This window comes from Phaenicophaeus curvirostris, chromosome 5, assembly GCF_032191515.1.
Source record: "Phaenicophaeus curvirostris isolate KB17595 chromosome 5, BPBGC_Pcur_1.0, whole genome shotgun sequence".
NCBI classification, from domain to species: Eukaryota; Metazoa; Chordata; class Aves; order Cuculiformes; family Cuculidae; genus Phaenicophaeus; species Phaenicophaeus curvirostris.
Genome location: NC_091396.1, coordinates 10,595,210 through 10,617,954, shown reverse-complemented (window position 1 = coordinate 10,617,954; position 22,745 = coordinate 10,595,210). Strand labels below are relative to the sequence as shown.

General features: G+C 39.4%; 1 protein-coding gene across 3 annotated transcripts in view; it reads right to left on the bottom strand.

Annotated features, from left to right (window-relative positions):
* BTBD10 (BTB domain containing 10) overlaps positions 1 to 22,331 on the bottom strand; it is a 29,389-nt gene extending 7,058 nt beyond the window's left edge. The window contains exons 1-3 of one of the 3 annotated variants that reach the window (XM_069857539.1): positions 22,274 to 22,331; positions 1,585 to 1,778; positions 699 to 984 (exon numbers count right to left, since the gene is read on the bottom strand). In XM_069857539.1, the coding sequence (XP_069713640.1) occupies positions 699 to 984; positions 1,585 to 1,738 (440 nt within the window). In that variant the 5' untranslated portion in view covers positions 1,739 to 1,778; positions 22,274 to 22,331. Of the gene's footprint in view, positions 1 to 698; positions 985 to 1,584; positions 1,779 to 7,618; positions 7,961 to 14,452; positions 14,632 to 22,273 lie in introns of those variants that run through there. The other 2 variants (XM_069857538.1, XM_069857537.1) reach the window with 2 other exon arrangements.
* Positions 22,332 to 22,745: the final 414 nt, after the last annotated feature.

Sequence of the window (22,745 nt, the reverse complement as noted above, 5' to 3'; positions counted from 1 at the left end):
AAGTTTCTAAGTGGTGCTCTCTACATTTGGACAATGCAAAATCAACCCATATTTGAGCAGATACATAATCTTTTCCCACCAAGTAAACATTAAATATGTTGCTTATTATAGTTTCTACAGAAAATACTACACATATTATGGGCTTTTATTAACTATAGATCATTTTGAGTATTAGGTCTCTTTGCCAAGAGGCTCTGACCTGCTTTACTGACTACACAATTTGACATTCCCCTGTCCAAAAAGCATTTTGGAAATAAATGTGCTGAGCTTGAATGCTGTCAAGGTAAGCCCATTAAGAAAAAAAAATTCCTTCAAGGTATTCCTCCTTGCTATTTTGAAAGGACTCGCTACTTTGCTTTATGAAACAACTAGCTTTAAAAACAAGAGATGGAAAGAAACAGACTGCATGCAGAAGCAGTGCACAGCAAGATAGAAGGAAATGAGTACATTAGGAAATGTTAATTTGCTTATGAACTCTTTTGCCTCTAGGTAATAGACATCTATTGGCATCTCTGCCAAATACAGAGAACTTATATCTGATTTTTACCTAAACACCTTTGCAAACTGATAATATTAAACATTTGCAGACCAGCTGTAGCAATACAACTTCAACAATTATTTAAACAGTTTTAATACCTATAAAGCTTTTATGGCTTTCTTCTACAGTTAGAGCTCAAGGAAAACAAACAGATACAAACCTGCCCAACATTGTATTAGGTTGTGCAGTAAATATAGAAGGATCTACAACAAATCTGGTGTTGTCCACTATGAGTGTTACTCGTTCAGAAGTTCTTACATTCCGAGCTCCCTCTTTTCCATTTTCATACACAAATACCATTTCCCCACCAGCCTTGCAGCTCCCGTCTGAACTTGACTGGCTACTGTTTCTGCTGCTGTTTCCCATGCTAACAATGGAACCATTAGGAGAAGTCTTCTGAGGACGAGGGCTGCTTGGTCGAGATGAACTGTGATCCTTTTCTCGATCTTAAGTGGGAACAAGGCAGAAGGAGAAAAACCAGAAAATTAAATCAGATTTACGTGAGCTGCATGCAGTTTATGTCTTTCCAGGCATGAAATATGGTAGCTCGGTAAGCTAAGTACAAATTCCTTCAATTAAAACTATTCTAGTTAAAGGTCCTGAAGTTTCTACCACATACATCAAAGCCACCTTCTCTCCCAAAAGCCATTATAAGAAAAATATAGCGTTCTTGTACTGAAACAGCAAGTCAATATAACCTACCATAGAAGATATGTATCAAAATTTGTGTTTAGTGCTGTAGATCAAAGAAACAAACCAAGTTTTGTCACTTAAATTTCTAAGTACCTAAACCCTACCAAGCAAAGGGGAGTGTTCAGTCAACTGCCTCGAGGTTCTTCTTGTGATTTGAACTAAATATGAGCGTTACGTAGGAATAACTCTCTGAAGAGACTTATGACCTATCAAAAAAGCATACTCAAAAGCCCAGGGCACAGGTAAGAAATCTGTACGTTTTGACATCCACAAATAATATTTTTTATTGTAGTCTCTTAACAAAATAGTAATTAAAGAATTTTAATCCTGAAATGCTATAGCTCTGAACACACCAGAATGATACTGTCTTGTTGGTGAAGTAACATTCCTGATGCATGGAGTGAGTTGGGATTCCACTCTTTCATGGGAGGAGTCACGAGATCTGTCACTTGATCTGCGTCTGTCCCTTGATCTCTCGTGTCCACCACTTGCACCATGGAGACTCATTTTTGTGTAGTCTATTCCTTTAGCAATGCGAGATGAGGTGCTGAAAATAGAAATAAGGGAAATTATTCAGCATCTCAAAATTGTGGAAACATAACACATTTAAATTTTAAAGGCATTCACACTCCATATACATGTTTTGAAGATTAATATTATCCCCCTCCATTTACTTTGTTGTACTCACGTTCCTATTTACAAACACGAACAACGATTTTGAAAATTAAGTAGACAGCAAGAATTGCTGTGTGATCTACAGAGACATTGTCTGATCAGTTGAACCTGCCTGGGAACCTGTATTCACAGAAATGCCTTCCACAACAACCAAGTCAAATGCAACTGAGCATTTTAATTTAATTCTTGCTGTTAAATTAAATGCTCTAATCAAATCATGAAATTAAAAGCTAGGAGTATCTTTTCCAAATGAAGCCTCATTTTGGAAAACTCTTCTCCAAAACAGGCTTTTAGTATTGACTCAGCTTTTTTTGCAGCTTGCCTTTTACAAAGGTGTTGAGCCTTAAACCAGTTGATACATCAAGACGCAACAGATGAGGGTTTATTTCTGTACATTCTTTTTTTCAGTTTTCAGATACTCTTAGAAGGGACAACACTAAGCCATAAAGCAAACATCTGAACTATATTATTAAAGCCAAGACCTACAGCACTGTCAGTAACAAGTGGGACATTTGTTCTAAACCAGCAATTTTAATAATCAGTATACAGTTTTTTTTAGACGGAGATTAAATTAAGTTATATTCCTTAAATTAAGATGCTAAATACATTGCACAATTAATAGTAAGCCTACCGACAAACCCAGTCAGTTTCAAGATACAGCACCCTTAGAGACTATCTAAAAATTAAATATCAACTTACAACAGCTATTGCTGAATTTTAGCAAAAAATACTTATGCCTTTTATTCGTACTCTTTAATAGAAATTTTTATATCAGGACAACACATTTCTGCATTCTTGCACCCCACTGGAATTCCTAAATCAGTTCCTTTGCTCTTTGCCTTTCAAGTGTGGGCATGACAACATTCTTAATTTATGGGTTTAACTGAAGAACTTGCCAAAAGCCTCAGGTACTGGATAACCAAGACGGATGTCTGCACAGCTACAAAGTCTGACAAATACAGAAGGGTCATAATTTCCCACAGGAACTTTACTGCCCCACTTGCTTGCAGCCTGCAAATCCCATGACTATTACCAAGAGATTTTAAATATGACTGCTAGGAATGCTGTAGGATTCGAGAACACAAAGAGGTAAAAATAATGACCTAGCTAAGCAAAGCGCAACAAATTTTAAAAGCATGAACTGTACAAGCAAGCTGAGCAGAATGACCTCTTTTTAAGTTGCTTAGAAGTAATGACAAAAAAAAATAAAATCAAGATTATTTATAAAAGTTACTATCTCGCAGGACATGTTTTAGCTTCAGGTTTCAGTGATTGATGAGTAGCTTAAAACAGAACAAATAGGCTATGATAGATCTAATGCAGTTTACATTGTCACAAAATGAGCATTAGCACGATGCTAAGGATAAGAAATACACCTTTCACCTAAGGAACACAAGCTTCTCCCACCACATATAAATGAAGGAAGGATTTTGTATCCCATAAAGCAGAATTTTGGTGCAGAGAGAATCTACTGCAATACCACTTCCTGCCAAGCTTAAAATATGCTGCAATAAGACATGCATCTTTAGCATGTGAAGTCAGCCAAAGGTCTATTGAACAAGGAAAAAGAACTGCAAGCCTTGCTCATGGCTGGAAATGCTCAGACTTGGAGTCCAAGAATAAAGATGATCCAACCATTTTCATTAAAAGAAAATGGAATTTTCCTCAGGACTTCCAAATCAATTCCGAAAGTATTAAGACAAAGCATTTCAGCATGGCTAATGTGTCTCCTTACTTGTTGTACTTCTCTATTAGAGAAGGATAAATTCTGTATTACGAAAATGAAATGTGCATAAGTTAGCAAGAGTGAGATTTGCAAACCTCCTTTTGAAGAACATAAAAAATTTAGGAAAATATATGCACTTTTGTATGCATATATGCATGGAAAAGAACAACTGTTCTAACACATAAAAACCATGCCCTCAAATTATCAGAAATGTGGATTACAGCCTGTAATTAAAACCCTTGTTTATATATGATGATATCCACTACTACTACAGCTAAACTTCCCAAGAAATGGTCAAACTTTTTTTTTTTTAAAAAAAAAAAGGCAAAAAAAAAAACCCCAACAAACCAACCCAAAACAAGAACCACCTCTATCTCATCTGCACATCTATATTTGTTCATCATGGTATAACCAGCTACCCCACAAAGGGGGTGGGTGCGTGGGAATGTGTGCGGAGTGCTCAAACACATACAAGGCAGTCCTGTGACAAAATATCTCAGCAAATCCTAATAAAGCCCCATGTGATTAGGCCTTTGTTAAAGTAGCACTTTGATCCTAGCCCTGATAATACTTCTAACCATGCTGTGAGAAACCAAGAGTTTTGCAGGTGCCACGTTTTATAGTATCAAAACATATGACCCATTATTTCCTCAATAGCTAAAGTGCTCTAGTTGCTTTAAATCAGGTAAACACTAGAAAAGTAAACTAAACCACTGTACAGATACACAGGCTCATCAGACATTTTGGCAAAGCACACATGAATTAGCCTTTAACAGAGAAGGTAATTAAAATGTGATTCTTAATCCAGAAAACCATCTAAAGCCACATTCTCCTCTGAGCAGTGATTCAGAGTTCACACTGAAGTAGGGCAAATCCTAGTTAATAATCTCTTTACAACAGTTGAGAAAACCAGGTGCTACAGGAAGTCACACTGACTCAGCTAGCATCATGCTTCCTCCTTAGTCATGTCTGAATCAAGGGCTAAACACACAGTGCATAACTCTTTCAGCTCTATCTTCCTAGCATCAGTACTGGGGCTACTTCTTCCTTGGTACAAACAGCCAGCAAGCCCGGGAGGAGCAGGCCAGCACGTACAGATTAACGTGCCTCCTGCTTCCAGCCACGGCCACCCCTTCAGAGCACAAACATATGAACCATCAGTTCAGCACACTGTGCTACGAAAGAGGCGGAGGCCGCCAGCTGGAGGAGGACAGGATCCTTAAATATTAAATGAATCGTTTCTGAAACAGATTAAATAATTTCAAAGAGCTGTTCGAAGTGCAGCTGGCCACATCATTCATTTACTCTGCTTCTACAATGTACTTTCCTCGCTTTAAAAAACAGATGCTAACTGAGACTGGTGCATTATCTATTAGCCAGAAGATGCAAGATGCAAGCCAAAATGGCAAGATTTCTGAGAATTCAACTAGTTTGGCTTGAGACGGCACCAGGTGAATCACGAGTCCTCACTCATCTAAACAACACCCATCTAAAATGTCAATCTTGAATCTCATCACTGTTGAGTCACAGAACACGCACACAGAAATTTCTTCGATTCGTTGGATACACCTGACAAAGTCTAAAGTTCCATTCTTTGACAGCATGTGTACTCAGATAAATCCTACCACTGAAATACAACTTTGCTCTACAATAAACAAGTCACCTAAAATGCATTTAAATCTGAACAAAGAAAATAAATAGATGGAATCTAGCACCTCAGAAGAGTCTCACTGGCTTTACTCTGCAGCATTTGACCAGAACTGTGCCACTGAGCTACTCTATCAGTTAGCCTGAAAAAGTGGCTACATCTGTGACCAGTACATATGAAAGACAATTTGTGGCTCAAATTTTCCTGCAAATAGGCTTCAGAAGATGTCATAAGGGTTCAAAAAAAAAAAAAAGAAGACATCATAATTACAAAATTTTTTTTTTTTTGATAGAAGAACTTGTTGATATCATAATATTGTTTCCATTCCCCTCAACAAAGCCATTGGGACAGGATTTTGTTTCTGCAGGGAAATGCAAAAACCTTTGCTTCATACCAACAATGCAAAAATTGTTAGGAGTTGCTTTAATTCATGCATGACCAAGACGAAAACACTCACTCTCTCTCTCTGCCCATAATTTTAAATACTGATTTCTTAAGTTGCTAACAAAGACTTAGCAGTGCCTTCTGTTCTAGAAGTCCTTCCATTTGTGGAAAATGGAACGTTACATACACACCTGTTCCCAGCGACGCAGGCAGCCAAACTGGCACTCACTAGGGAGCTCAGAGTCATGTCGAGGCAGCTACCCACCTACACCAACGGAAAAGTGACAGACAAAAGCAGAGCTGCCCCTTTAGCAAGAAAAGGCAAACTGTTCGGAAGCATTATGCAGACCAGATAAAACACCAGGACTTCTCAAACAGCAGTGAACTGCTGAGAGCTAAAAGTGCCAGGAAGACATTGGTCTCATGCAGCACCTGGCTACCATCCTGTATTAATCTGTAATTTCAGCCTACAACAGTCAATGGTGCTCTGCACAATGCACTCCTTTAAGCCTCCATGAAAGTCATTATGGTTTCAGATCCCTATCTCACTCTGAGAATATATGCAAAGTCAACTTTCAATTAATTTCCCAGCTGATGACCACCAGCTGTGTACTGTGCCATGGAAACCGTGAGCAAGGACTGAGGTACAACACCAGCCTATGATACTTTTCCTGCACACTTAACATATTGTGTTTAATTTAAAACTGTAAGACAGAAAAAAAAAATTAAACCCACAGCCTCATTTCCTTATTCACTAAAGCTGGAAAAAGGCCCATACACATAGATCATCTAGTACCTTTTGTTTATCAACTTGTGTAAGAGTCTTGCTTTATCAAGTACTTGCGGGGGGTGTGGGGGGGAAGGGGGGCAAGGGGGAAAAGCACACCCAATCATATGAAAATTGGGATGTTTCAACAATCTTCACAAATTCAATTTACAGACCTTCCTGTCTCCGAAAGAACTGTGAGACACTAGCACTGCAACTATTTGAGAACTTCAGGTCAGTGACAGAATTTATTTTCACCACTCAAGTAAGAGATCAAGGAAGCTTTGCCTTTGTAAAGGGAGAGGCATTTTCTTAAAAAGCAGTAGCCTTACAAAGAAAACCAAATAAGCTCAAGGCTTTATTTAAGCAAACCTACTTATATGATGTAAAGAAGGGAAAAAAGTACCATCAAAACGGTACACTTATCGTACTGGTAAGGTTTGGGTTTTCACAGTAAGGGAGGAGTTGTTTTTTTAAAAATGTAAGTGCTCTTCAATTTAATGATGCTTTGGAGTCATCTGTGGAAAGAGCTTCAGTTTGTCTTTATACATAATAACATATTGCTCCGAATACATTACTAGTGATTAGAAGAAGTCATTAAACTGAATAACTCTACTGCCAAAACAATTAGCATTTATTCCAATACAAAAACTTCATGTGCATCCTACTGAATACTGCCTGCCAATAAACATACTTGTCTTATAAAATCGGCTCTTGTCTACACAGAATTATGGGGCTAAACCAACATATACGTTACCCCCAATCCACCCGAAAACCTCTTCTAAATGAAAGGATATAGCAGTGGAATATTAACCAAGATTTTTACTCTTTTTCCTTCATTTACCTTATAAAACTTATATTAACTAACTCTTCTTAAAATATAAACTTGGATCCAATCCTTTCCTAGGATGATTCACATAATCAACACTTGTAGAACAAGGACACAGAGCATTATCTATACACTAAATTACAGATATACTGCTATAAGGCTTTAAAAGAAATCTCTTCTGCTCCTATTACTAGGACTCACACAATGACAACGCTTATGCCCCTCTTCCTCCCCCTGAAGACTGTTCTTTGTCAGCAGACATTTCAATTGACCAGTGCACACAAAGGACAGTACTTTTCCTTTTCCTCATTCTTCTCCTGAACAATGCCCACAGATTATTCCTGTTAACAGATACGCACCTTCCTCTTGTATCTGTCAGGGAGGAAACACAAAAGCATGGAAATAATTTTGAAATCAGAGCACAAAGTAATTCTGTTCCTTCCAAGAAGGCAGCTTTGAAAGCCAGATCAGCATCCTTTGGCATTACTTGTTAAGTTCAGCATATTTGGTATTTCCACCATTTCTTCAGTAGTTCAATGCACCATCAGCAAGCCTCATTCTTTCCTCCATCATCTTCCCCTCAAGGATAAGAGCTTGTAGCTATACAGTCCATTAAGTGTTCAAAGACGCAAACCCCTCTAGATATTAATTCAATTCAATTTCTCACAGTCACCGACTCAGCCATGCGTAGTGCAACACTGACGTCTGACCTCGCAGCCTCCTGTGAGCTGAATTCATACTTGCTGTTTCTCCATCTCGAAGCAGCCATTGGGTACCGCGATTGACAGGCAGGGTGGGGAGCGCGCGAGAGGAGAGCTGCTCGGTACCGTGCCAAGTACCATCTGTGAAGCTATTTCTAGTCCTGCCAGCTTGTCGGGTTTCAGCACACAAACACCACATCTGAAAAGGTTATTGCTAACTTTCTCATCACATCTCTCATTTGTGATCATGATCACTCAAGACAGGCAAATCCATGCAAGTTTCAGGAGACACTTAATTTGTTCCTGCAAAGTCTGCCTGGATTAATATTTAAAATGAACTCAACTTTCACTGAGTTCACAAGCAGGTAACAGCAATAGCCTTGTGAGAACAGGGCAGCACAGCCTCCATTATTTGAGCTACAAACATCATTTTTCCAGCAAGTCTAAGCCGGGTAGGATGTGCTACAGTTTGTGACAATCTAAATACCAGTATATAATTACACTAATCAGTACATTTACTGATCAGAAATCAGTTCATCGAGTCCTGATGTAGTACATCCTCACATCAATAGGTCATCTAATGCTTGACAATAAGCCAAACCCACTGAGCACAAAAAGCACATTATGTGTCAGGATAAAATTTTCTAAAGGTTCTTTTTCTTTGTGGGAGTATAAATAAGTACTATGCTACATCTTTTTTTCAAATAATTCTTCTTAGAATGTCTGTAGGCTGTTTTAAGGAGCCACAATACACCAGAGGAACAGTTTAAAGCAAGTCTTACAATAAATAAAAATCAAGATGTTACAAACAGTAGAGTGGAAATTAAAGTATGATGAAAGCTGAAAGAATAAAGGGGATTGTTCAGCAGAAGACTTGTTATAAATAGGAAGTCTATAAGAAAAACAAGATACATGTGATTAGAAATGCAGGAGAGCACAGACATTCTGGACTTGAGTCAGCTCTTCAGACATGGAAGGAAAATTTCTGCTCACTCAATTTTAGTTACATGAGCCAGTGAATTTTCTCCTGGTTTTAGGGTCTTGTGAGGATTCACACAACCATGCTCCTCATGCCCCAGAGGCAGAATAACCATCACAGTCTTGTATGCCTTTTCTTCCCTTCAAAACAAGCCATGGAAGATGTTGCTATAATAAGCCGTACAGAAAGTATGCTGGAAAAACTTCATTTCCCTGGCATTTTTTTTGCCTTCAATATAACAGTTCCCCAGCAACAAGAAAAATATAAGTGCACACAGGTTCTTTCAGTTATTGATGGATTAGCTCATGATTCCCACAAAACTACCTCTTAGGACAGGACATGCATCCATCCACCTTGCAGAAGTGCGGTCCAGCAGTCACACCTAACCTGAGGCTCAACCTCCAGTAAGGGAGCCCTCAGAAGGAATTATCTTTGCTTAATTAGGAAGTGCTACAGGATCTTCCCTCAGCTTAACACAGCAACTCCATGAATGCTTTCCTGCTCCAAAATTCTTAAATATTCACATAATTTTGGTCTTCAGCAGGCCCTCTCAACTGTGACTAACACATTTCTTAGTAATTCAGTTCCACTTCAGGAAGGAAATGACAAAAGAAAAAAAATCCCATGACATTTCAGTTGCCAAAGGGATTTTTCAAGAAGCAAGAAACTAACCTTCACGTAGGTAAACATTTACACCTCATGATTTCTGTCAAGCTAACAAATATATGACCCCCATAAAAGAACTCCGCTTGGTTTTATTTATATACCAATTCCCACTCCACTTTCAAAACAGGATGTTAGGTAAAAAAAAAAATTAAAAAATCAATGTTTAAGAAACTCAGAACCACATTCTCCTCCTCAGAGCTGCAAAGTACCTCAAATCTATTAAACAGATCCAGAAGTTCAAATTCAAACTGGCAGAGCAGAAATGAGCCGCCAACACCACAGAAGAGAGTGTTCCATAACCATTCTAGGACATAATAGTTCTGAGCATAAGAGCTTCACCTCTGAAGTGCTTTGTGTCTTAATTGAAAGTCAAGGTTTGCATGATGCCCAAGTCCACCACAAATAATATCTGATGATATTTTGAAAAGGTCATTTGAGTGCTGGACAAGTTCAGGAGGATTTAGAATGTGCTTTCGCAGAGAAAGTCACTAAGTTTTCCTTCTCAGCTGCACAAAACTGCGAGACCACTCACTATGCCTTGGATACCTTACAAATATTAGACTGATGCTGTTGAGTCACCGAGTGCAGCCCATTTTTCTAGAGTCAAAGACTACGTCTTCCCAGCTCATCTCAGTTTCTTCTGAGGGCTTCACATCCTGGTGCTATTAAAATCTAGATGAAGAGATCCTGATCTGCCAATACCATGTTGCAATTAAGGGCGGGCATGTTCACAGTTAACTTAAAATAGATGATGCATGGTAATTCACAGACTATGACCTGAGCCCCTGCTGAAAGTAGGTCTAATTCCTTCCATGCCATGTATTGTGTGGTCTGCCCTCTGTTATAAAATGTCCAGCTTCGGAAACCCAATTTACAAAAAGAGAAATAAAACCCATCCCGCAGTGGAAAACAGATTATGAATTCTGATATCATTCCATTCTGATGCTCCATCTATGTACAAAATGCTGAGGCAAGTGGCCCTTCAATTCACAATCCATGAATGCATCCTCCCAGCATGCAAAAACAATACTAGGGAAAAAAAATCCCAGCATTCAGCATCTGCACAATAACTTGTCATCTGTGGAAAAATTTTCAAAGCAGCTTAAGATTTTCAAAGATTCAAGAGGTTCAACACTGATGACAACAAAATTGCAGTACAGCCACATTTTGTACAGGCAGGACTCTGCATCTAATACTATCTGAACAGAATGAACAAACAAGGAACTATCAAAATGGGACTAAAACAGAAGCAGATTTAGAGAATTAAATCCAGGATAAATCTTAAGGAACAGGCAAATTGAAGTCACAGATTTTTCATCACAACTCCAGAGAAAGCACTTAGTGTAACAGAATTAGAATTAAAGGCTTCCAACAACAACAAAAATTAGAGCACTGTAGAGAAATTATATGTGGGAAGCTGTTAACCAATGAAAAATTAAATAGAAAACACAGAATAGCAATACCTAATACTGCAAATATGAATTCAGAGACCATTTGCTCGAAGCTTAGTCACTGTTTAGTCAACATACGGTTCCTGAAACTTTTCTTCCATCTTATTCCGGTACTTAAATAAAAAGCATCTCCAAGATTTTTGTAATAGCCTGACAAACAAGACCATTTGTAACATTAGTTACAGTCAGCTTTCACATCATATAAATGCATCCTGTATACTCTTATGGTTATACCAGGAATCATTTGCACTATATTTTTGGCCCTTATTTTCTTAATCTCCCCCTTTGGACTTTTCCATTATATTGCCCACCTCAGAGCAAGTAAGAAAAAGGGGAGAAAACGATAGCACAACTCGCCAGAAATTTCAAAAATTGCTCACTAAACTAGAAAAAAAAAGATATAATGCTAACCTCTGTAACTGTTCGATACGTACATATCCTTAGACCACTCTGCTGTGTATCCTTCGCCTCCAACAGACGGCAGAGTGAAGTGAGCGAGTCCTGCGGCTACCCTTGCTGCCACCTAAGCCTTACACATGAGGGGACGGCTTACAGTCCCAGTCTGTTTTCTATGAGTCTACAAAATTATCTAAGCTATTTTAAGAATGTTAAGGCTGGAGGATTAAATACTCCAAAGCATCCAGAAGTGACAAGCTAAGCATCTATCTTAAATATTACTCCCTTGTTGAGATTTATTATAAAGTGCTTATTTCACCATTACACTTTTCAGACTGGAATTACTTTTTTCCTTATGATAATAAGGCATGTTTTGAAAGTACAAGACAAATAAGACTGAAGTACTCAAACTTTTCAACAACGCAGTTATGTTCAAGTTCTAGCATTAGAACTTATGTCTCCAAAAGCACTTTTTTCCCCCTCAAACTGTATTTTTCATACAAACTCTCTCTTGTCTGGAGAAAAAATGCTGATTAAGTTAGAAATTCTAGTACTATGTCTATATTCAGCCACTCAAAATCCAATTATTTTGTTTCAGCTTTTGAATAAAGTACACTATTTTCCAATAATTGGATTCACTGAAGGAGTCGAGTATCTCAAAGGAACAAGGTTACAAAATATTTTCCTTAATTTATTCCTTATTCTATTACAACCTCAAACTATCATCTGGATTCTCATTCACAAAGCTTTCCAAAATGCTTCTGTGTTATTTGGGAAAGAAGACACAACATTAGCTTGAATACTTTATCCCAACCATACACATTAAAAGCTTCCATAAAACAGTCTGTTCAGTTTTTATTCAAAAGGCAAATTGTGTTTTTCCAGAAATACATCTTACTTAGCTGCAAGTATTTTAAATGCATAGATTTTATACCCTCCGACGTGAGCCTTTATCTTACAAAGTGATCAACAGCAGTCTCTCTGAATGCCGTAGGCCACAGACTTCCTTGAGTTAATTTCTATCTGCATCAAATACTCTTTTCAGAAAGCTGCACAGCTTTTTATTTAAACATTTCCCCAAAATAGATAATCCATAACAGACCACACATGGTAAGACATGTGCACTGTTCTTCTCTGGACTGGATTTACCCAGCTTCAGCTCTCACCTACTCCAGTGCATTACAAGTTTGCCTGCTGACTAAAGCTCATCATCATAAAGCTGTTTCTGCAAGGATCTTTAGAGACTGACAAAGACATTATTTAACCTTTGAGTTTTCCTTGTCTAAAAATACATATATATACACTATATCTTCAGAATCCCCTCTAGTCAAATCTCCCCTGTACTTCTGATACCAAGACTTCCAATAACTGCACTATACGTTCAACAGCTACATTAGCTCTTTTGAGCATCTGATGTTTCTGGAGGTTTTATGTTCAGTTGACCACCGAGTGAGACAATGTCTTCACAGTGCCAATAGTACCAATGGTGGAGCTGATACAGTCCACAAAAATGGCCTGCACTTTGTTCCAAAACATTTAGTTTTGTATTCAGTTATATGAAGAATGCATGGTTAATTGCACCCAGTTCATCAAACCACTCAGATCACATGGTATTAACAAGTCCTTTTCATTGTTTTATGGGGCACCTGCATCAATATCAGTTTTAGGTTTGATTCCAACTCAGTCAAGGGAGATAGCATGGTTTCAGAGATGACTGCATGAACTGCACTCTGAAATGAATCACCCATTTACAACTGCACTTGAGACCTGACAGCAAGCAGTCCTCAACTTACATGCAATGCCCTACTCCACCTACACTGTTCATTTGCTGATACCACATCACATTTTGATCCTTAATAAGCAGCACACATTAGCCACATACCAGACAACATCATCTTTAAAAACATCAACTGTACAAAGCTAGATTGCATATGCCTATACTGACCAGTAGCACCAGCCAGCATCTTGGGTTTTGCATTAACCATTCCATTATTCACATCACAGACTGGCCTATAATTATGTGGGTCTCCCTGTGAGACTTTTAATTATCGGTGCATTCTTTTTTCCTGCGCTGTTGGATGTCTCACAATTAACCAAGATTTAATGACAGGAAAATAACCCACAATCTTAATTGCCCATAGAATAGTTTCAGCAACACTTGAGTCCGGTTTATCTGAAACTATGCAATAAAAGCGTGAATTCAACTGCTGTTATTGAATGAGCTCCTTAGCTCCCTTCCCATCATCTTGCAAATGGGAAAGCTTAAATCACTAACAATTTTAGCTAGCTAACAGAGACGTTATAGTTATATTTAGCACTTTTAAAGGGCAAAGTACTTGGAAGATACACACTTATTTGGATGCTTATATATATTTCCAGTAATGTGCTTCTTTACATACATTTGCAAGGTGACTAACTGCTTTGCTTAGTCTGTTTTTTGAACGCTATATGCTGGAAAAACACTAATTAACTTCATAATATCTTCAAATCAAGAAGTATTTAAAAAATCTTCTTACAGTGATGCATGCAGGTGAAAGCAAGATCTGACACACACCTTTATAAAGAAAATGCAACAGAGCGTGATACTTGCATGCAAGCAACTATTAGTTATCACTACGAACAAGCTGCACATATCTTAAGTATGCTACTTCAAGAAGTGTACCAATAACTAAAAATCAAAAAAAAGGAAGTAACTTCTGTAACCACTCTCAAAAAATTCACATATTCAGCCACTTAGCTGGTGTCTTTGATATGAACACAAGGCATTTAGTTTTTAATAAAAGACTAAAATCCCATCCATGGCAAAACAAATCGAAGCACAGATTAAGGAAGCCAACAAATCAGTTAGATTAAGACATATCTTTTCTAAGAATTAAGAAGCACTTCTTATCAAAAGAGCTACAAAATTTATGACAGGACCTGCCACAACCTGATACAGTAGCCTTTAGGATGGACCTTTATTGTAGATTTGAGATGCAATAGATGGTACACAGCACCTACCTTGAGTGTTTACAAAGCTTACGAGGTCTATTATGCAATTTCCGATCCCAATTCTCTGGATCACTGGAGTTACTGTCATAAGGATGAGGCCGTCCTGCCATTCCACTGTCAGCTTCCTCACACTACTGCTCTGAAAAGCACACATGCAGCACTCACAACCTACATTAAGAAAGCATTGTTTACCTTTAAATAATGCCACACAGAAAAAGTTAGACATGCAGAATTTAGTGTAGTTAGTTTTTTTCTTTAAATACAGATTACAGAAAATAGGATATACTGAAGCACAACTTCTAGCTTGCATGACAATCCTTTACACATTTTGACGACACCTGCACTGAATAAAGTATTTTATTATAAGAAATATATTTCCATAAATAATGGAAGACAAATTCAATTTTGCCACAATTCATTTCACTGTGTCCAAACAGAAAAGTCACTGGTTATAAAAAACAAGGTAAACAGGTCATATTTTTCTTTCAAATGTACAAAGCTAATTCAAAGAAAGATCCTTACTGTAGAAGAGACCAACGGTTTTACAGTTTGAATGGCTCCCCAAGAGTAAAACAGAATTAAGATTAACAAACAGTTACATCCAAGTCTTTACTCCAAAACAGAATCAGCAGAAATCCTTGGAAACCCTGAATGTAGTCCAGTTTCACTGTCTTTTGCAGAAAAGTGACAAAAAAATTAATAGAGAAACAGACATTATAAGCCTACTCTTTCTTGACTGGGACTCAATATTATATTCAACTCCCACTAAAATTCACTCGGATAAAATAACCTTGTGACTGTCATTCTTAAGTGACTGGTGTTTCAGTCGTACCTATAAGTGACACTTGTGTCAAGAGAGTTGTACAGTTCAGAATGACCTGGTTAAGAAAACAAAAAAACAGCCACAAGTGAACAGCTGATGATTGTACAGCATCTGAGAGAAAAAAAAAAATTGATCTAATTACAGCTAGATAAGCCTACCGAATAATGGAAAGATAAGCCTACTATGTCTCTCTAAAATTTCAAGCTAAGTATCATAGAAACATTGTATCTCCCCTCCTCTTTATATTTCTATTTCAGTCAATGAAACTTAGCCATTATTGAACTGAATCCCAAAGGAATTGAGACTTCTTTAAAAAAAGGCAGATTTTCAAATAAAAAGCCCCTCCAGCTATGGAAAATAAAAAAAAAATCTCTTCTGACAAATTTAGATGCTCTCAGCTAAATTTAGACCCAAAAATTCTTATTACAGGGGAATGGTAGAGAACAAGCTTCTTGAAAACGTTAGTTGCATATGACTTTTCCTTTCATGCTTAGTTCTAAGAAAGATTTTTATAGCAAGTATACAATCTCTACCACAGGGCTGGGGTTCTTCAGAAGACTGGTACAGTCAGGTGTCCACATAGAGTCAGGAAAGAAAAAAACACTTTAAAATTACAGGAAATGCACAACTTTTTCATGCCAAAAAAAAAAAAGAAAGAGCAAAAAGCCCCAACAAGCATTTCATTGTGTATTACCTGGAAATCCAGGTTATCAAAGCACGGCCAGTATGTGACGATACTACGTGAACATAGAAAGTTATAGGATTTACACACATTTATCAAGTGTGTTCAGATGCTTAACAAGAAACCTAGAACCTATTTTAGAACAGAAAAAGTATTACTAAGTAGACAAGGAGAAGGAAGGTTTATAAATCCAGTTGTGAGTTACTTCAGCAGCACTCATTCAGAACTCGGTTGCAATATGACACACCACTTTCAGACGCAAGCAATAGAAAAGTAAAGATAACTTCTATCCTGTATTGAAGCAAATTGTGTTAATTAGATTGAGTCATTACAGCAAAACACACAGTGAGTCTCACTACTTGTGACAACAACATGGTTTAGAACAAAAAGTAAGGACCAGCAACGTCCCAGCAGAACATCACTGCTCCAAGTCCACAATGATTCCCAGCTACTAACTGTCGCAGGGACCTGCTTCAACTCCCATATTCACTGAAGCACCACACAGACACTCATCTTGCACCATGCGGTTCTTCTCAAGCTTTTGTTTGTTTCCACAAATTCTCTCTTTCCTTTAAAACTATCTGAAGGACTTGCGAACACCTCATCCTCCCAGCTACAGACCAAAGCAGGCATCTGATCAGAAACACATCATCCAGCAGCAAGTTCTTATTTTTTTCACTAAAGTAGGACATCAGTATTTGAAACCTAGCTTTTGCACTGACGTGTAAAAGCAGCTGGTTTTACAAGAACTGCAACTGAAAGGACAATTTAAAATCACTTTCATAAACTGACTCACACCTACTGCCTTCTGCTCATCTTTCAATTAATGAAAGTGATATATTCAACAGGAGAGTACAGGTTCACATACACTTGAAAGGAAAAAGATGATTTTAAGTAGGATCTGTTCTTCAATCTGCTAGGATTCATTCTTCAACCTGCTTTGCTATGCAGCTACAAGCTTAAGCCATTTCAAACAACAGATGACAGAAGGACAGAAATAAATGGGACAGCTCCTCATGAACAACAGTATTCCCTCTTCCCATCTTAAAGCAGTTGTGGAACCCCAGCAGTGTCACTGATGAAGTATCAGATGGGCATATGCCTCAGAACTAGAGCACAGCTATGATAAGCAAACAATCTGGAAATGTCCATAGCCGCATCTTGTGAAACTCCTAATACAGTTCCAGGCATGTCACACTAAGAACTTGTGAACAAGAAATGGTCTTCCCTCCATGATCTACTCAACAGGTTCTTAACAAGTAACAGTTCTCTAAGAAACAATTTGCTTTAATGCAGCCTCTCTGTTACCTTCTTCGCCACTGCTTATAGTGCTTTTATGCAGGTTACAAATGAATGGATTTATCAATTTTATTTCAGGTTGTACCTGTGACACTATAAGTAAGGAATACTTTTTTATGCTTTTCTCTACTGGAAACAGAAATTTTCCAGTTAGCAAATGCTGTATAAATTCTGTGAAGTGACTAACTAGGCCTCCTGACGAATTTTTTAAATGTTTCTGCAAATCTACCTTTTTTCTGCAATAGGAAAGAATGTTTCAGCTGTGTTCAAATGATTTGGGATTGTTTGTTGTTTGGGTTTTTTTCAGGGATTCACATTGTGAGCAGTAAAGAAAACTTTTTTTTTTCCCCAGAACATTCTGGCCTGGTACATAAAACCAAAAAAACCTGCAGGAGAACATGGCCCCAGAAAGTATTCAACGCCTCCCATGAAATCAAGGAACGGCATCTGAAATGTTGGTAAAGGCAAAAAGGCACTGGGAGCACATGAAACAAAGTAAACTATGCCAAATCCAAACATTCTTTGTACATCACAAAACACCGCCAAACTGAGTGTCATTCTAAGCAGCTAATAAGCAATTCTCCAGATGTAAAGAATGATTTCTTACCCTTCTGCAGAAAGCCAATGTTCCAGAGAATTATCACAGGGAATAATTGTGTAAAATAGGAAATCAGGAAGCAAACTTTAATTTTCAGAGCTTTCAACACAGATAGCTGGAACACTTCAGATTTGATAACTTTAACTTGGAGTCAGAATCATCATTAACTTATGAAAGCTGTAGACTACTGAAATACAAGGGAATTGTAAAGACAAACACACGGAAGGGTTGGGAAGCTAGTAGTCCGTGTGGTAGAGCCACCTCAGGCATTGCAAAATGCAGTAATTAGCGTGTTTGCACCACTACTTGAACAGCTCATGAAAAGATGCATCATACACTAACTTGTGATAGTTACAGAACAGATTATGTTAAATAATACTTAAAGTGTTTTCAGTTCTGTGCCATGATCCAATATAATGCACAAAAGATGCACGTCAGACTAAGCAAGACTTAAGCAACATCAGACTCTGGACAGAAGTGGACATCTGCTTCTATGAGATGCAGGACTTGCACTCTTCAAGGTACTGCAGATGGGGGAAAAAAATAACCCCTCAACATTCCTTGGAAATCTTTCAGGAAAGAAGAAAAGCTCATCATAACCAATAACATTATATTTCAGGTCAACCACTATAGTTACTGAGAATACTTCTAAGTCTGCAAAGTTCTGGAGTTTTACTAAAAATAGAGGATTAAAATGGGCTGAAGTTTTGAGGCAGAGGCCCAAGATGTCATCTTCTGGACACCAGCTCACCAGGTTGAACAAAGAATTGATTGTTCCAGCTGCCAGTAAAGAAAACAACATCCAGATAACTAACATGAAATACTTCAGGCAGCTACTCAGCTTTAAGCCTTGGTCAAAAGCATTTCCTAAAGTAGAACAGGTTTCAGAAGCTCATTTGCTCTGACTTGCTCCATCACTGAAATGCACTGTAAAGGTGAACTAGGATAATGAAAAAGATCCAACAGACAAGTAACCAGCTAGGACAGAACTTGGCATTAGTTGTGACACAAACTCCAAGACTCAGATTATGTAGACATTCTGTAAGGGGCTACAGTCTTGTAGCTTGCTGTTCACTGCCTGTAGTCATCAAAGCATAAAAGCAGCAACAACAAAAACTAGCTTACAAGATTTACTGGGAATTCAAGCACAGTGACATTACATCCTAATTAAAAACACAGTTCAAAGTACACAGGCTCATAATGCAAACATCATGTATCATGGAAATCCATACCTGCCAAGTGAGCTTCTTGCAAACTAAACTGGATAGCAACCGCCATTCAGCCACATGAAGTAGCTTTATACATCATCATTATTGAAATGTTATCAAACTGATGCTAATTAAAGCATAGCTAAGAAATATCCTTGGCAATACAGCCTCAATATTAACATAATAGGTTAGGATTGAAGCTTCTCCTAATGAGTAAGAGGGAAAAAAAAAGAAAAAATATCAAGCAGTCACAGGAAGCTGATAATAAGTCCTATTTCTATAGCACTGTGAGCAATGGATATCCAGTGACTATCTTGCAAGCTTTAACTTCATAATTCCTAAGAGGAACATGACAATAAAACATCTGTCTGATATTGGAACCTAAATAGGAAGAGGGAGATGATTCCTAACTCCTCCTCTGTATTAGGATTCATTGTGTAAGATGAGCCTAGAGGTACCAGTGAAAAGCGCAGTGGATTGAGCAACTTCTCCCACACAAAAGCAGAATCATGGTTATCAATGCAGGAAAAAGGAGCAGAACCTAACTCCTTGCCACTGCTACTAGCTCCGTCCCCTCTGGCCCACCAGTATAAAATGGAAAGCAGATGGACACAGGGCTCCATAACACTCAGCATCACTGAGAACGTGAATCGCATGAAACAGCATCAGGTAGGTTTCTTAAACAATCAAGCCAAGTCTATGCCCACAGTTGTACCCAGCAGTAACAATTCATCTCAATGAGTCAGAAAAATCTCAAATACTTGTTCACATTTTAAATGAATTCTAAATTAGCTTTTTGATTTTATACATATTTTAAGGAGATGCACATTTTTATTGATAAACAACAGCACTGGGCCAAGATTTTAGCAACACTGCTAAAAGAAAGCTGTACTGAAAGAAATAAGCACATAAGGAGATTTCAGATTTTGTGTGTGCATGCAGGACAGAACAGCTCCAGCCTCAAGCATACGATCTGTGAAAGCATACAGTTTATAGTGAAGTGACAGAAAATCCAAAGGTAATGACATCTGTGACTAGTTTAATAAGCAGCGTCATCCAAACATCAGGTGATTAACATTTTGAAATGCAGTGGGGCCTAAAAGGAAAATTGGGCTTCAAAATGGAATTTGAAGTGTGATACAAGAGCTTCTTTAAATTGCTGTCTTTCTTAAACCCCAGTTGCCCTGGCATTAAGACACCTGACAAAAACACAAATGCAAATGTGCTGAAAAAGACTCAAAAGAACAGTCTCAAACAGCATCATCAGAAGATGGCAACAATCGCTGCACACAGGATGTAATAGACCATAATGAGTTTTTGAGACAGAAATGGAACAAATCAAGAGGTAACATGCAAAGACTTTTGGCAGGAGATTTGTGTGTCTTAATGGGAAAAAAATTCTCTGTGATGTTTTGCAAGAAAGACCCAGTCAAAGACATCCACACTGACAGAGCTGCAAAACAAATACAGTGGAACAGTTTTCATTAACTGCAGAGAAATGGGTAAAAAAAAAAAAGAGCTGCCAGTTCCTCTTGACTGTACTTGTGTTCAAGCTCTAGGAATTCAAACTAACCTACACAAGATGACAGGGAGAGAAATTTCTAGTTCAGATAAAGAAAACAAGAACCAACTATCAGGTTATGAACAGTGAATAGTGGGAGGCTGATAATTTGAATGGTATTTTTGTATCATCTAATGCAACAGCAAATAGAAAATGGAAAGACAGCACCTTCCAGGAAAAGGATCACTGAAACTGAAACAATAATAGAGAAAAGTAGCCTTTAACTTAATTGCTAAATATGATTCATGAAGAAAAAAGGCAAACAAAAAATAAGGAGAACAGAGATGACAGTCAAAAGGCTACCAAGAAGCCAAGTTTCAAGCACATACTCGAATTTGTAAGAGGCAGTCAACAGCAAAGAACAAAAAGATGCAATACTTGACCACTACCACAAAGAAGCCAGACAGGAAGAAACCTGGAAGAGATCTATGATGGAACTGGATCCAATTTCTGAAAAAAACAGAGTTCTGAAGTGACATTTTTGATGAGGTAAAGATAAAAAAGGAAAAAGATGCAGAAGCAATTGCTAGCAACAAAAGCAGATTTAAAAAGAAAAACAACCTTTACGACAGGAAATTGCAACACATGATTGTACAATGACAGATTTATCACACAAGCAATCGATATTTTCTGCAAATAATATACGGTTATGTGAAAGAAAGCACTGTAAGGATATTGAACTCATTATGAAGTCATTTGAGTAGGTAAACCAGTGCTCAGGGATTATATTAAATAAGCATGCTCAGGAATTACATGATCTCTGTCAGGCAGTCCTCAGCAATAACACTTTCTGTACAGCAAGTGCAGGTTTTACCAATAAACATTATACGATTAGAACTAATAATTTAGGCTGCATTCAGCCTGCTCATGGCATTTCTCATAACAGAGCTCTCAAGGCACAGCAACCAGATGAAGACACTCTTTCCATGCTGCTTCAGAAGGGTAAAAGCTCCAGCACACAACCTATCTCAAGTGAGGGGAACAGCCACAGCCAGGCCCGGGCAGCTGTAACCCCTCAGGAGGCTGGTTGGAGCACTCTGAAACAGTTCAAGAATCCCCAACATAAGAAGGATGTGGAATTGTTGTAAGGTGTCCAGAGGAGGCCACAAAAATGATCCGAGGGCTGGAGCACCTCTGCTATGAGGACAGGCTGGGACAGTTAAGGTTGTTCAGCCTGAAGAAGAGTAGGGAAACCTTATAGCGACCTTCCAGTATCTGAAAGGAGCTACAGGAAAGCTGGGGAGGGCCTTTTTACAAGGGCATGGAGTGATAGGACGAGGGAAGCTTTAGCCTAGACATTAGGGAGTAATTCTTCACGATGAGGGGCTGAGGCGCTGGCACAGGCTGCCCAGGGAAGCTGCGGCTGCCCCATCCCTGGAGACGGTCAAGGCCGGGCTGGACGGGGCCTTAAGCAGCCTGGTCTGGTGGGAGGCGTCCCTGCCCACGGCGGGGGTCGGAACCAGAAGAGTTTTGAGGTCCCTTCCAACCCAAACCATTCTACGGTTCCGTGGCTGCGGCCGCGCTCCGGGCCCTCCCTCCGCCGCTCCCCCGGGCCGGCGGCACAGCGGAACCACGGGCAGCCCCGCGGGAGGGCAGCCCCGGCCCCGGCCCCGCGGCCGCCCTCCCCCGCGCCCAAGGCCGCCCCCAGCCGCCACTCACCCGCACGGCGCCGCGGCCGAGCCCTCGCCACCCCGCGCCCGGCACCCGCCGCCGCCGCCGCCGCCGCCAGGTCTCGCGAGATCCCCCGCTGCGCTGGGGGAAAAACGAGGCGGTGGCGCCTAGATCTCGCGAGACTTGAGGGGCGGGGTGGGAGGAGGGGGAGGGCGCGGCGCGAGGAGACGCCGTCGCTAGGGGCGGGGCGAGGCGACGCCGTCGCTAGGGGCGCGGCGCGGGTTTGGGGGGCGCTGGGCGGACAGCGCCGCCCGGTGGCGGGAGGGGGCGCTGCTCGGCTGGCGGGGCCGGGCCTGAGGGGTCGGGGCAGCGAGGGCGCCCTTAGCCAGTTCGCCGGTGACACGGGGCTGGGAGGGAGTGTGGATGTGCCGGAGCGCGGGGAGGCTCCCCAAGGGGGTCTGAACAGGCTGGACCGAAACCAATGGGATGAGGTTTAACGAGGCCTAATGCCGGGTCCTGC